The sequence below is a fragment of the Rhopilema esculentum genome, chromosome 11 (assembly GCF_057945365.1).
Source record: "Rhopilema esculentum isolate cy_ngs chromosome 11, ASM5794536v1, whole genome shotgun sequence".
NCBI classification, from domain to species: Eukaryota; Metazoa; Cnidaria; class Scyphozoa; order Rhizostomeae; family Rhizostomatidae; genus Rhopilema; species Rhopilema esculentum.
Window position 1 is genome coordinate 15,663,271 of NC_142825.1, and position 15,113 is coordinate 15,678,383.

The following is a 15,113-nucleotide window of genomic DNA, read 5'->3' on the forward strand; positions in this document are numbered from 1 at the left end:
ATCCTCTTTGCACTTTAACTAGCCTCTTTTTGGTTTTACAGACAAAAAAACAGCCAGAAACCAAAGATATAGAAGCGCCGAAGGCGCTATAGATGTCTAACTCGGGTCATGCTGCGTACCCATGGGGGGGGGGGGGGTACTTAGTATAATTTGCTGACGGGATGTGCACGTCTTTCCGGGTATCATTTTCAGCAATTTATTCTAAGGCTGGGTATCTATTCAAAGGATATAATCTAAAGCCGGTTGCCTGATTTTCGCTGCCCGCCCATGGTTTTTGTAGTGTTCTGGCAACCATGGCAACTGGCACCAAAGCTTTTGTTTTCCTTTGTTCTTTTTTCCAGAAATTCCAAAGCAAGGTGTCATTTTTAGCTTTTTTTTCTAAAGCCGGTTCACCAAAACAATCTTAGGAGTGCACACCCCGTCGTTTTGGTATCCAAGTGCCCCCCCCCCCGGTTGTGCTTGCAGTTTTTATCTTCATATAAATTAGAAAGAACTTTTTGAGTCTATCATCTTATAATAAAGACCATTTTAGATACATAATTCTTGAATTTTTCTGTCTGTCGTTTATAATCTAATATGGCATGAGTAGGAAAGGCGAATGTTTTATATTTAGTTTGTCAAATTGAATTTGTAGAAAAGAAATTTGATATGAGTCAAATTTCTTTTTCCTCTTGGTAAGACCAAATTAGTAATCTTTGTCGTGAAAATGTTCCCCGGAGGTATTTTATAGGCCTAAAGATGCGGGGAGTGACGCATTGTGCTGAAGAATAATTACAAGCAACGAAAGTGGTTTTGAAAAAGTCCAAAAATGTTAATGATTATATAAAATCAAAAATTGGTTACTATATTTAGATTCTGTTATTGATATCCAAGCATTGAATTATGACCAAATTTATAAGGGCTCAGTATGGAGCAAGTTCCTTTTTGCCACTATTAAAAATGGCGGAAGTAAACAAATTTGCCTCACAGCGTACCTGTGAGTTAGAAATCTAGCGGCTTTGGCGCTTCTATTTCATTGGCGAAAAATGAGCTAAAAAAGTTCAGTTCAGTTCAGTTCAGTTTCATTATTTAAAATTCCATACATACAATACAATGCAATAAATTACAATACAATTAATATAATTAAAGAATAAAAAAGAGAGCAATTAGATATAAAATAAATTAAACATATTGAATTGTAAGTGTGAAATTTCTTAAAGGAGCCCCCCTATCGGATCTATAGTTCTAAAATATGGAGCTCATTCAAAGTTAATACTGGGTCAAATCAAATACACAATGATTTGAAATTTTGTGAACAATAGGGGATTAATTGATGACCAGTGTTATAAATTTTCTAGGAAATGCGTCTTCAGTTTTGATTTAAAAGTATGTTTAGAGTTAGCCGTTCTAATATTATCAGGCAATTCATTCCAGAGTTTGGCACCAAGATACCTTATAGAGCTTAAGCTGACTGTATTCTTTTGAGTTAAGTAGATATTGCCCCTTATAGCTTGCCTTGTAGAATATTGATGAACATATAGGCTCAAACAAAAGAAATCATGAAAGCAACTGGGAGATATTTTATGAATTGATTCATAGATCAAAGTTGAAAGCTTCAGATGGAAAACATCAGAGAGTTTAAGAATCTTCAAGTCTTTGAAAATGGGAGAAGAATGTGAGCAAAAAGATTCAAATGAGATAGCTCTGACAACCTTTTTTTGTAATTTAAAGATGGGATCAACATATGTTATACAAGTATTCCCCCAAACAATCATTCCATATTGCATAAATGATAAGAATAAAGCATTATACAAGCATAACAAAGTGATCAAAGGCACAAAGTTCCTTAGCATAAAAAACATTCCACATATTCTGGCTAGTTTTTTAAAAATTCATTAAGATGTTGTTTCCAGCTTATATTTTCATCAAGAATTTCATCATTAAAAAAGCAATGCGAAATACAAATAAAAAATTTCCTTGATTTTGGGGGCTCAGTCAGCCCCCCCCCCAACAATCTGTCTTTAACTTGCTTCGAAAAGTTTCCCCTTTGCCTTTGAATGGTCTAGATCCCAAGGGGGTCACTTGAACCTCTTTTATACTTTTGATAGGGGGTCCATCCGAAAATCAAGGGTAAGAATTAATTTATAAGATTTGATTAGCTAATGATTGTAATAGGCTTACTGAAATTTCGTAAACATTTTTCGTTTTAGACAGCAGGTCTACATCGGCATTTTTTGACGCCTAACTTTTTAACCTACAAATAAACAAACAAATAAACAATGTAGATGTGTTCAAACTGGACTGAGAGAGCTCCTTTTTTAAGTAATTCCCCCCATGCAATTGATCTTGTTCTTTGTTCGGTATTTGTATGTTGTATTAATTTTAGGTGCATTATTGTTATTATTGTAGTTTAGTAAATTGTTTGTATTAATTAGTTTTGTTATGATAAATTGTATTTGGAGAATTTAAAATATGAATATCTATGACTGGGTGTTTTTTATGTGCTCAGCGACCAGATTTTGTGTTTTGATATTGTTGGATCTTATCAATACTTTGAAGAATATACTTAGAGAAGAAATCGAAGATGCAGTGAAGTATCTAAAATCCGGCAAAGCAGCAGGCGTAGACGACAATGATTAAGAATGGGAGTAGAACCACGATTGACATTCTTCACAAGATCTTTATGTAAATTGGTTCCTAAATACGGCAGGTTCCGAGCTAAATGTTCGGCAAAACTTCAGAATGACACAACAAATAAACACAGATATAGTTTTCTCAAACTTATATCGTTGTACGACTTGTAACACTAAGCCTTTCACAAGAGCGAAGTGTACGTGCTCACAATGCTAGCTCTTAACTCTTCACTAACTCAGGATTCGTAGAGAACGATATATATATGTTAAACTAGTTCCTTGTACAAATAAAAGATGTAAATGTGCTAATCTTAGGTGTCTACATAAGAGGAAAAACAAGCTAAAAAAACAATAGGAATGTGTCTAGATACGTATGTATAAGCTGAGTCAATCCGTAGTGTAGTTCTCAAAATAATACTATAATAGAGGGTGGGTTTCCTTAGTGAAAGTGTTCCTACTAGTATACGAAATGCAACAAAGAGTGCGATGCAAGTTGACGCAAAAGAGTATGCACAAACAAGTATGACTAACGCTGGGAGAGTGGATGAATGGGGCGAAGGAAATGCGCAAACGAGGCAGGTAAGAGCGAGGCTTAGCGCTTGGAGTAGCGGTATTACATTTAACAACGTATGGAAAACCGGAGAATGGCCAAACTAATGGACCAAATCACTGTTATAACGTTACCAAAGAAGGAAAAATTCCGCAAAATGTAACAATGACAGTACGATAAACCTTATTAGCCATGCAAGTAAGGTCTTAGTACACTATATCAATAAAAGATTGAAAAAATGAAGCCGAGTCTATTCTGTCAGAAGAACAGGCTGGGTTTAAGCAAGGGAGAGGTACTATGGAGCAAATCACAAATCTAAGAATTTTATGTGAGAGGTACAGAGCAGAGTCAGGAAAACATTACGGTCGCACGGCCACTGACCGGAGGAAGGTCCACGAAAAACAATAGAAGCTCCTATGACCCACCCAAGCCACGCCCGTTTTCTATTGTCCTGTGAGAAAGGTTTGCCGTCTTGAAAGTTTTTATCTAGAGAAAGGTTAACAACTTTTCTGGACTCTGGTACAGAGACCATCAATCACAACTATATCACAATTTTATCGACTTTAAGAAGTCTTTTGACCGCGTCCGGAGAGAGACCTTATGGATCATCATGAACAAATTTAACATCTCACCGAAATCAATTACTATCATTCACTCCCTGTTTGAAAAAAGCGGTTACGCAGTGCTGACAGACAACAACACGCTAGAATGGTTTACAGCTAAAGTTGGTTTACGTCAAGGCTACATTTTGTCACCCACTCTTTTTAATACTTTTCTTGAAAAAATTTTTATTGAGGCTCTCACAGACTTTAATGGAACAGAACATGCGAGGCTTCGCTAGCCCTGCGCAATAGTTAGCTATAAGTCTGCAATTTTCAATTGACTGCATCTTATAGCCGTTATGTATGGCAGGATATTTGCGGTATAAAAGAAAGCTGAGTATGACCAACATTGACCAACAAAATATATGAATTACGAGTTGAAATTTGGTCAAACTTACTAATTAACGCTAAGGTCCCCGCTGCATGGCCAACTTTTTTGAAGTTTTGCACACATTCTGTCATGCCCCCACCAATCGACACATCCCTGGTGTCCAGGTCACAGTGGGGGGCTGTATTATTGGCAAAGTTTTGGGTAGGGGTCTTCCACGAGTATATTCAAAGTGGTACTGTGGCCAAGACTAATCTTTACAAAAGTTTTACCTTTGGCTTGAACAATTTCAACAAAACTATTTCATTACTAGTTTATTATCAAGATTAATTGTCAGGATTAATTTCTTTCTTTCCAAGGCTTTTTTCAGAATCAAATATTGTCAAATATGCTACCCTGGACCAGACCTTGGCTGGGCCGAAATTGCAAAAAAGTATACTTTTGGTTAGATTGCAAGTACGCTGTGACACATCCCAGGGCACCTTTATTATTTAACGGCTTTATATATTGTGTAGGAGTTCGATGACGCAATCTTTTCCCAACTACAGGTAGCTTAACTGCCAATTTAACCTACGCAAGCCGTTGTAATAGATGGGATAACACAGTCTTTCGCAACTGCTGCTGTCTGCCCTGTGTGAATCTTATTACGATCAAGGCAAAGAGAGTGTTAAAAGCCGCCTCTTGAATTGGGCAGTAGCATAATTAAGTCGATTAAAACGATTCAAGCATAATCTGGAAACTAATGTTGATAAGCAATATCAAATGAATATTTAAACAAATCAATTTCTCAAAATCCAGTCAAACCGAATAACTACACAACCATTTCACTTTACGTTATGGTACTACATCGTTATAAAACATTGAGCAAAAAGATTGCTTTTTAATTTTCTGTCCAGTCTTTTTAAGTGACCAGCAGTGTTCTAAGTGAAATTGTGTTTGAGTCAAAACTGCATTTCAGTCACAACTTCATCTCCTACAAAACTGCATTTCAAATGTAAAAATGAAAAGCCTATCTCATTCTAAAAAACCAATACTATTTACAGCACAATCAAATACAAATTTATCCAACTTTTTAAAATCTTTCTAGAATGGCTGCTTGTCTCTATGACAAAAGTATATAGCTTTATAAAGCGGATATTTTTAAATAATTGGTTTATAAATCTCCAAAGGTCTTCAGCTGCAAAGATGCTTTCTCGCCTACAATATTTACTTTACTCAAGGTTTTTCATTCAACAACATATAAACTTTTTTAGGCTCCAAGCTTAAAAACGACAAGTAAAATGTCAATGTTCGAACTGAATGTACTCTGATGTGAACACTTATTCTATAAACAGGCATCGGATACCATTTACGAATTACAATGTTATTACAATGAAAAAGTATTTTTCACTTTTTTCAGCATGCATTCATCAAGAGCATCTTCACCAACACAGAGCAAATGTTTAACAGAGCTACAAAAAAACCGTCTTCAGTAAGAAAAGTAATTTTTTCTGAAGATCCCAAACATTCGGCTCTTCACGACGATGCATTCAATGTGCTTTAAGTTTTAAAATGTGCTAAAATCATCTCTTGTCAATTAGCATTTAGTAAGGGTCATCTCTTGTCAAAGATTCCTAGCTAGGATGTGGGGTTTGCTATGTCGTCTAAATTTTAAGAGAAAGTGTTAAATGATAAAAAAAAATATTCATGTTCCCCTTAGCTTAGATGCAAAGAAAACCAATGCTTCAATAATCAGAAAACTCTGGTCATCAAATTGAATGAAGCAATTTTATAAAGGCCAGCTTGTTATGTTCAGTCTATCATTAATATTTTTCAACCATTATAATTTTTTTAAAAAATAATTCAATAAGGTTGCAAAATAGCACTTCCGTAGAGATTTGAACTCCCGAGTATGGGACGGCATCTAGGCTTCTGTTTGTTTTGTAGGGGTTCTGTAAGAGAGAGGCCCTGGAGCCTTTAGCAAAGCCGTAATAAAGGAAAGAATGGAGGGTTTAGGAAGAATGTTTGGTAAGAAGGAAGAAGAAAAAGGAGGGGGAAGGATAAGTTGTGGGTAAGAATTGATGAAATTGTTGAAGAAACATGAAATAGGTAAGCCCTGAAGAGTATTTTATATTTTGTACAAGTCTCATAGGATTCTGAATCATATTTCTAAAGAGCAATCTCCATGGCAGAGTCTGTAAAGAGATACAAGCCAGCGCCGATGAGAAAGGGATTGGAGAGACTTTCTAATAATGCAGTTTTTGATTAGGAGAACGGTTTTGGATTGAATTTTGCCAAGAAGTCATATTGTAGATTTAGGAACACCACCACAAATACTTCAAGGAAGGCCGGATTTGGTACTTAAAAAATGTTAGAAGTGGTGAAGATGAGAAGAATCCATGTGTTCTAGAGAGAAATTTGCGATGAATATTTAGCAGTTATGTAGATAGATCGTTCCATCTAGCAGTTTCGGAATCTATTTACATAAGCATGAAAAAACCGCTACTTTGTAGACAAAAGGAGTTCGTTTTCACCTTAGGACTCCATTGGTAACATTCTCAATAGGCAACCGGCACTGATTGGTCAACCTCAACAGTCATGTGCTCGTGTTTTCTGTTAGGCCTATTTCGATCCACAACTGGGTATATATATTTCCTAGCGTAGAGTTTTCGATCTATGTTTTGACGCTTTAAACTTTAGTTAACTCAAATGTTTCCTTTCTTCAAAGCCATAATAAGAGAAATATGAGTTCCAATTAAGGTTGATGATGCAGAATGGCTTACATATGAAAAGGAAGTAGAATTATCCAAGTCAGCACAGTTCACGGAAGCAGAATGAAATTTAGTTTCACCTTCAGGTTAAATGAAAACATGTTAGCTTTAGTTTGACAAAACCTAGAGAAACTGTCTGTTCCCAGCATCTCAAAATAGCAAAGGAATTAGAAGCGAGGTTAAAAATATTTCTTTTAAGGGGGACTTTTGACAACAGAAATTGGTTGGAAATTAAAAGTTAATGAAGACCTCATATGAGTTTCATCAGGAAATGAACGAATAATTGTAGCGATGGAAGATAGTACGCCATTGACGAAAAGGATGAATAAAACAGGAGATTTGCAGAACCCTGTGAAACACCAGCATTGAGTTGGAAATAGAGAGATAGCTGTCAACTAAAATGGCTATTGATCTATCAGAGAAAAAGCTACCAAACATATTTATAAAGTTTTGGAGAAGGCCGTACATGGCGAGATTGGAAAGAAACCATTGGTGCCAGATGGAATCAAAATATTTTGATATGCCAAGAGAGTTAATTCTGCACTCGCTAAAGGATTCTGGCACAGTAGACCTGACAGTAGAGCGTAAGCTATAGTCACTAAAAAAAATTATAGAGAGTACCAAACTGAGCGACGAGACAAGCTCGTCTACCACCTATAAAATAGATGATCGACTTTATGAATGATTCTTCTTGTGGTAAGGATTCCACTTTGGCACAGAGAGTCTCTGTTCACTTCTTTTGTCTAATTATAGTTAGCATGTCTTGGAGTTTTGAAAAAAACTGTTTAAAGAAATATTCTCACAATCACTTACTCTGGGTCGTCGTGGCAACTCACTTTAAGTCCCTTGGCTAAAAACTCATTCTGCAAAATTCTAATCGACTTTTCGTTACACTTTTCCCTAGAAGTAAAATGAGATCAAATCAGTTTGGAGCATTTTAGGCGGGAAGTATTATAAAAGTCTTTGTTTCTCACTGCAAAATTTAGAGAGGTCTGAGAAACATTAAAATCAAATAGCAATTTACGTGATAACATGAAGTTTTTGGTATCACTGTGAATTAAAATTCTTTGACTTGTCCTTCCTTCCTTGAAAATTCCTTGAATCACAATTTTCCATGACTTGTAACACTATTATTGAACTACATTGAAAAATAATGTTTATAATTGTTTTTTGTAGGAATAATAAGCTTTATTAGATTTTTTTGGGTTTTTATTCGAGCTATAATATCCTCGAAGCATTCACGTTTGATTCGCTGAAAATGATGCGAAGAATGCATGTCATGTTGCATCGAGCCCAGCGATTGAGCACCGCACATAGGATGACTTTTTTTACCTCAACGATGAACAATCGTCTGTTATTCTCGCGCACCTCTCTGCAGCTGTAGCCAGTTTTAGTGAGCTTTTTGCCACGAATGTCATCAAAAGAAACACAAAATGCAGTCTCAAAAATAACCGTTTCATTCCCTGCCTGCCACCTGACTGCAACAGGATAGTTTGATTCTCTACATATACTGACATCATTTGAGCTTTATTTTTTAATTGCAAGTCCAAAAATGATTTTTCAGTAAATTTTTATGTTTTGTTAATGTTTAACATAAGTCTGAAGAAACAAGATTTTTACTTACAGTGGACGTTGTCTGAGTGAATGGGCTACGATTATTCGAACCTCTCTCACTTTCTTTGGGTTGATATTTGGTACCACGTATGGACCAAAGTAATATCTAGAAAAAAAACAACATTTCTCAGAATCAAAAAAAATATCAGTGTTGAAGATCAAAATATTTTGTCTTCCATGGAGAAAAAATTGCTTTTTCAACAAAATTTAATGACTTGCCTTACAATAACCTATTGCTAACCCGAAAATACTGCAAATACTACAATAATTTTTTAAATGAGAGAAGACTGTGTTTAAGTTCTACCTGTCTTTCAAGTATGAAGGATATACTCTTCCATCATCTAAGTGCTGTCTTGTGCCGTTCAGAATCACGTGTACTATTCCTTCGACCTTCTTTGCGAACTACGAAGTGGCAATGACATGGATTTAGGTCTACGACTATTTCAATTTATCTTTGAAGAATCAACCAGCTCGACGACAAACAACAACAACAACATGGTTGACGACAAAACAACAACAAACAACAGCAAAACTATCGACAACAACCGTAGCAGCTTATATTACTTTTGCATTTTCTTCTAATTCAATAACGGTGGCTGCAGGGCAATGGCTACAATTTTATCACTCTTTTTGTATCGCAATTTCATACTAAAATGAAGATCGATAAATAATTGAATTTTTTGATTGAATTTCAAATGGCCTGTCTTCTACACTTTTTTTTGAGGTGCTAGGTACTTTGGGTACAATTAAAGGAATGTTCAATTTTGATTAGATGGTCTTACCATTAGATTTGCCATTGCCCAATATGGAGCTTGAATAGAGCATTCGTAAGGACAGCTATCATATTCAATGCCAGGGGCGTCCTTTTTCCCACACCATGATAAGCCTTCGAAGAGATACCTATCAAGGGACAAGGGATAGGTAATTTTTCCGCTTTTGGCACGTCAGCAGCCACTATAACCCAACTTTATATGATAAAAGGAGCAAGTTTAAAACAAAGGTGTAGCAATGGAAATTTACACAATCCAATGAAAATAGAAGCATGCATTCTGAAGGAAAAATATTTGAAAACCAAACAGTTACCCGGCCAGTCTATTTTCGAGTATGGTGAATCTTTTACTGCAGCCAAAGTCCAAAAATTTGTAGATGTTAAAAGGAGCAAGTTTTGAACCAATGTTGTAGCAATGGAAATTTACAAAATCCAAATAAATTAAAAAACATAAATTCTAAAGGGAAAGTCTTTAAAAATCAAACAGTTACCCGGCCAGTGTATTTTCGAGTATGGTGAATCTTTTACTGTAGCCAAAGTCCGAATATTTGTGTGCTAGTTCTCTACAGCCAGACCACAAAAGCGCCTGTTAAAGAAAGCATTATCAATATCGAGGCTGCAATGAGGCCCGTGAAACTTATGGCTGCTCGTTTTTGCAGACGTGCCATCTATGCAGACAGCTTTAGCTGATTTAATGAAAACTGATTTCGCCCACACGAAAACGCCGAAAACGCAAGAATATGTAAATTCATCAGAAATGAGCATGGCTTCAGATATTTGGCGCCGTAGTCATAGCTACCAAGGTACTCTCGCTCAATTGCCTCACTCGGCACTTTTTTGGAATGGTCTAGCCTGGTTTGAATTTGGTTGCTTTGATAAAATCATTGAAAGTGCCTAGAGCTCTTTCCAAACGAAGCAAATAAGAATGTAACACAAAGCACGAAATCAAAATGAAAACGATGGTGCACTTTTTATGTTCATAATGGGATGTTCAAATTCAAATAATACAAAATTGTTATGTTTGCATTTCCAAAAGCTCCACTTTCACCGGTCCACACGTAATCGCGAAAACACCCTTCTCAAAAATTTCCACTTTAAAAGGTGTTTTGAGAAAGCATCTCTACCTGTTCCTTTTTCAAGTTTTCTGAACTAAAAATCTTTCTCAAACGTGGATATAAAACAAAAATTACCCTGTCTTTAGGTATATCTTCATCTATCTTTTCCAAAAATTCTGCATAATCCTTTGTGGTTACATCGCAAGGTCCTTTATATGCAAATGCTTGCTGAAAATAATCCCACACTTTCTCGCAATTTATTTGCTCGTTATCCTTGATGCCAATCTTGATTTGATATTGCCAGCATCGTCCAATAACAATCTCTCTGAAATGTAATGGGGTACCAGGCACTGGCTTGGATGATATGATTGGTCTTGGCTCCTTCGCAATTACATTTTCCCTTTCATCTGCAGCAGTTGCAAATGCTGAGGTATGACCATGAGGTGAAGCGACATAAGGATTGATAACTGCTTGATTTTTGTTTAGAAAGCTCCGAGACAGACCCCATTTTTTGTCATAATTCTTGCCGCTCACTGAATTAAGATGGGCTTTAGTAAACGGATCGGCAAAAAAGCACAACCCAACTAGAAATATAAAGAAAATTTTCACTTGTCTGAACAGGAAATGGATTTGAAATGATATAACACAAATATTGTATTACAAGGCTTCATTTTAGGCGCCCTGGTCTTTCCCTGACATCAACATCTAAAAAAATCACCACTAATGAAGGTTGTTCTAAAGAGAAAAAAAATATTTCGTTTTAATCAAAATACCAATGCTAAAACTTTTTATTGTTCAAAGTTTTGTTTTGTTTATTATAAATAAGCTACGTACCTTCTATGAAATTAAGAAAAACAAACAAAAGATATCTCATTTGGATGCTTTCAACATTTTCGGAATTTCCAATGCTGTGTACAAAATAACAATGTAAATTTAAAGAATAACAATATATTAAAATGAACTAGAGTATACGATTGATGAGCATGAGTTTTCTCTGTTTCAGATTATTGAAACTAAACTACTTCCGTGTCTGTGATTCACTACAAAAACCGATTTTTAATAAACAAAACTAAGGGTGGCAAATGCATTAAGCATTCATTAATTGCCAGAGAAATCAAGCAGGGTCTCAACAACCTACGAGTTAAGGACTTATTTTGGTCACTTTGGCAAAAACGACACTTTGGCAAAAACAACACAAATGACTTTCGGAAAGTACAGCGATTATACAATAAGATAAATACAATGCTTTTGTAGAAAAGTGTAGCAAAGCAAAAGAAAAGAATGTTTTAAAGATTAAGAAAAGCAAACAATCTTTTTTGGACGTTTTTTACTCTGAAAAATGTCAGACGAGAAACTTTAGTATATGAAAAAGTTATTGCTTTTTATTACAATATACGATAAAACCATTTTAGATTTTGGTATCACATCTCTTTGTGTAACATTTTTTTCCACCCAGAATATATTTGTTCAGAAGCATGGCTGACGGAAGCCAAGCTAAGGCCAAGACCAAACGCATTATTAGCGAATGTTTTGTCAGAAAATTCTTTTATGTAAATCATTAGCAATACAGTTCGTAACTTTATTTTCCTGTGTAGGTAAGAGACATTTGCCAAGACGAGGCTATAGCAACAAGCCTCGTCATGTTTATTCCAACGTCACGATAAAAGTTATAGAAAACCAGTAAATTCTAACATTAACATTGATGGGATACGACTTACTTGGTCAACGAAAAAAGTTGCTTACTGACCTTTCAGAGTTGGATCAACAAAGCTTTAAAATTATGAAAGTTGAACCGCTTAAATCCTCTAGTAACGATGAGACCAGATCTTGCAAATGTGTGAGGGTAGTCATCCGTGACCATAACCTGTTTTTTTACTCCTTGAAGAATCGTATATACCCGTTCTCTATAATAGCTAAAAGACTTGTACTACCAGTATCTAATTTGATGGCAGGTTTTACTTCTTCTCAGATTAAAGTCAGCTAAAGTCTATTTTGTCTCATCATTATACACTTTCTTAAAATTTAGAATATATGTTAGGTTAATAACGAATGAACACGCATTATATACGAATTAGAGATTTTCAATAATCTACTAATCAAATATAAGACAAGGAAATGAATTTTTTTCTATTATTTTTCTATAAAACACAAAATTAGTCATTTGGTGGCTTCATTAAAATAAGGTGAGAACAAAATTTTCCACTGCTACATTGGAAAAGAAAACATTTATTCAATCAGCTGATCACTTACAGTGTTCCCAAGCCTTCTTAACTCCGTCCACGCAGAACAGTTCATGAAAATCCTTCGAGCTAAACTGTTTCGCAGTGTTTCTTGTAGAAGTCTGGGAACGAAAAGAAAATGCACTTCTCTTTAGCGAATTACCTACAACGTATTTCGATGAGCGTCTAAAAGCAGGCGAGTCTGCTATAGTCCTTGTTGCTTTCCGTCTCCTATTCAATAATACCCGCATCTTCTTAGACCAAGGGACACTTCTTATGATGTAAATGATAGGTTTGATAGCGGAATTTGCATAAATGATATGCTTGGAAGCCATTAATGTTCGATAATGGATAATGTTACCAATAATGCTCAGCCCATACACAGCTATAAACGGCAATACGCACAGGCAGAAAGATACGAGCACAGCCATGCTGGTGTAGGCGGACTTTGCATATACCGCCACTGCAATCTTGCGCCAGTTTGATACCGTCGATGGACCTACTTTGCGACGATTTGTTCTAACAACGCTGAATATATGATAGAAACAGAAAATTATCACGAGACCAGGTATAGTCAGTATCCCTATAATTCTTGCAAAAATGAGTATGGTGGAATTCTTTTGACCTGGAAAAGTGTACCTGGCATAGCAAAATGTGGATGTTACCTCGAACCAAACTTCTCGCGGAAAAAAGAAAACGTCCCACGGAAATGCGAAAATGAGTGCTATGAACCAAAGGACGCTGCAAGCGACAAGAATCTGTTGCTTAGAGAAACGATCTGTGCTTTTCGTTTTGACAATGACAATATACCTGTCAATTGCAAGTAGTGCAAAATGGAGACAAGTAACAAATAGAATCGCCCTGTTTGCTGTTACTTGGAACAAGCACCACATTTGATGAAGCCTCCAGCCTCCCTTTGCCACAGCTACAGCCGAAAGTAATATTACGAAAAATGTCATTAGCAAGTCAGCAATGCACTGGCTTATCACCAGTAGGTTCGTTGGAGTCCTAAACTTGTTCTCAAACGTTACCATAGCAATGAGTGCACCATTGCCTAGCAACGAGGGTATCATGATTAGAGCCAATACTACTCCTTCCCCGGTTAATTCTCTCCTTGGTAACTTAAGTGCATTTTTATTCCAAATGAAAGGAACATCCCTGTAGTATTTTCGAAAAGTGTTGTTACAGCTACTGCTATGAATAGTCTTGCATAGATGGTACGACAATGAACTGCTGCTTGATAGAGTACCAAGAAAGATGGCAGCTAAAAGAAACATCTGCATCTCCAAGCCGGGTGTCCCTCAAATGGCGCCCATGAGGCCTTTTCTGTTCTGCAAGAAAACAAATTTAAATGATGTCTATCCAGGTAAATAATTAACATTATTTCAAATAATTCTAAATTTGAAAAGCAATGCTAGCTAAAATACGACATAGCCATTAAATATGACATGATGATAGCGGTCTAATAAAAGTGAACTGCACTAGATCAGGGTCAAAAATAAGGTCAATCCAAGAAACCGGATTGAAAGCTGGGGAAGGCAGTTACCAGAAGAAACACACGCAATCTTAATGACCTATTGACGATTATTACCGCCCACTGACCGAATTTGGAATAGTATCTATAAACATTACAATAACAAACATAACTTTTATTGAAAACCGCTGTACGCTTTTCACATAGAATCTTCACAAAAAACTGTTGGATTCAATGTTTTTAGAACTAAGTAGGCTGGCACCAAATAATCTAGAAAAAAAGGAAGGAAAGAAACTATTTTTCAAATAGTTTAATTCTAACTCGAGGAACACATCTGTATGAGTTAAAAAGTGAAAGAGATGGGGCAGGCGGGTCGTAAGAATTATTTCCACCATAAACATTATTTCATGGATGACAGCAGATTAATCGTATCATAAGACAGACACCATGAACAATCAAAAACTTGGCAGGCCAATCTAGAACCACTTTTTAAATGCATTTAAATTTTACTAAAACTTTTTCACAGTTATGTTTTTCAACTTAAAATGGTGTCGTGTAAGAAATGCCTTTTCTCAACGTAAATGCGCCTGAACAATATTCGTTGCTATTTCAGTAACATTTGGTGTTATTAAGCATAGGACGGACTACCGAGGCATTACTTTAAGTGTTAACCAAACAATTTAAATAGATCGATAGATTTTGACTTGAAGAAACCTCATTACGAAGAACAAACGGTAATGCAGTAAGGTTTGTACGACTACCATGCAAAAGAATAAAAAACGACTTAAGTGCCTATAAATAACAAGTAGCAGATGATACTAACCATTGATAGGAGATAGAGGCAATCGTTTTATTGAAGTGGAATGATAAAGGACAGCTGCAGCTTGGTGATGAAGTATGATTACATGGCAAGTATATTCATAAGCTGCAATTTCGGTGTGAATATCATGAAATGCTGTTAACCCAACAGCAAATTTCAGTTTTCATAGCGAAGCATAACAACGAAGTCACAGAAACGGAGCCTTGTTGAAAGAAAACTTGGTATTGTTTGATTTTACGCAAGGCTGGGTTTCAATAAATGTGTGGTTTCATTATCTGTTTGAGTTCAGCGTTGCTGAAAATCTTCACAGAAAGAGAGAC

General features: G+C 35.9%; 1 protein-coding gene across 11 annotated transcripts; it reads right to left on the reverse strand.

Moving 5' to 3' along the window:
* Nucleotides 1–1,678: 1,678 nt before the first annotated feature.
* LOC135694113 (ADP-ribosyl cyclase/cyclic ADP-ribose hydrolase) lies at nucleotides 1,679–14,982 on the reverse strand. Of its 11 annotated transcripts, none has more exons than XM_065212794.2 (10): nucleotides 14,797–14,980; nucleotides 12,531–13,825; nucleotides 10,416–10,864; nucleotides 9,717–9,811; nucleotides 9,239–9,356; nucleotides 8,761–8,858; nucleotides 8,467–8,562; nucleotides 7,656–7,742; nucleotides 3,230–5,543; nucleotides 1,679–2,658 (listed from the first exon to the last, which is right to left on the reverse strand). In XM_065212794.2, the coding sequence occupies exons 2-9, from the start codon at nucleotides 13,780–13,782 to the stop codon at nucleotides 5,459–5,461; spliced, it is 2,280 nt and encodes a 759-aa protein (XP_065068866.2). In that variant the 5' UTR covers nucleotides 13,783–13,825; nucleotides 14,797–14,980; the 3' UTR covers nucleotides 1,679–2,658; nucleotides 3,230–5,458. The 11 variants fall into 11 exon arrangements, with proteins under 11 accessions (XP_065068866.2, XP_065068865.2, XP_065068873.2 ...); XM_065212793.2 differs by having other exon boundaries at nucleotides 12,531–13,830; XM_065212801.2 differs by lacking the exon at nucleotides 14,797–14,980 and adding an exon at nucleotides 11,115–11,188 and having other exon boundaries at nucleotides 12,531–12,667.
* Nucleotides 14,983–15,113: the final 131 nt, after the last annotated feature.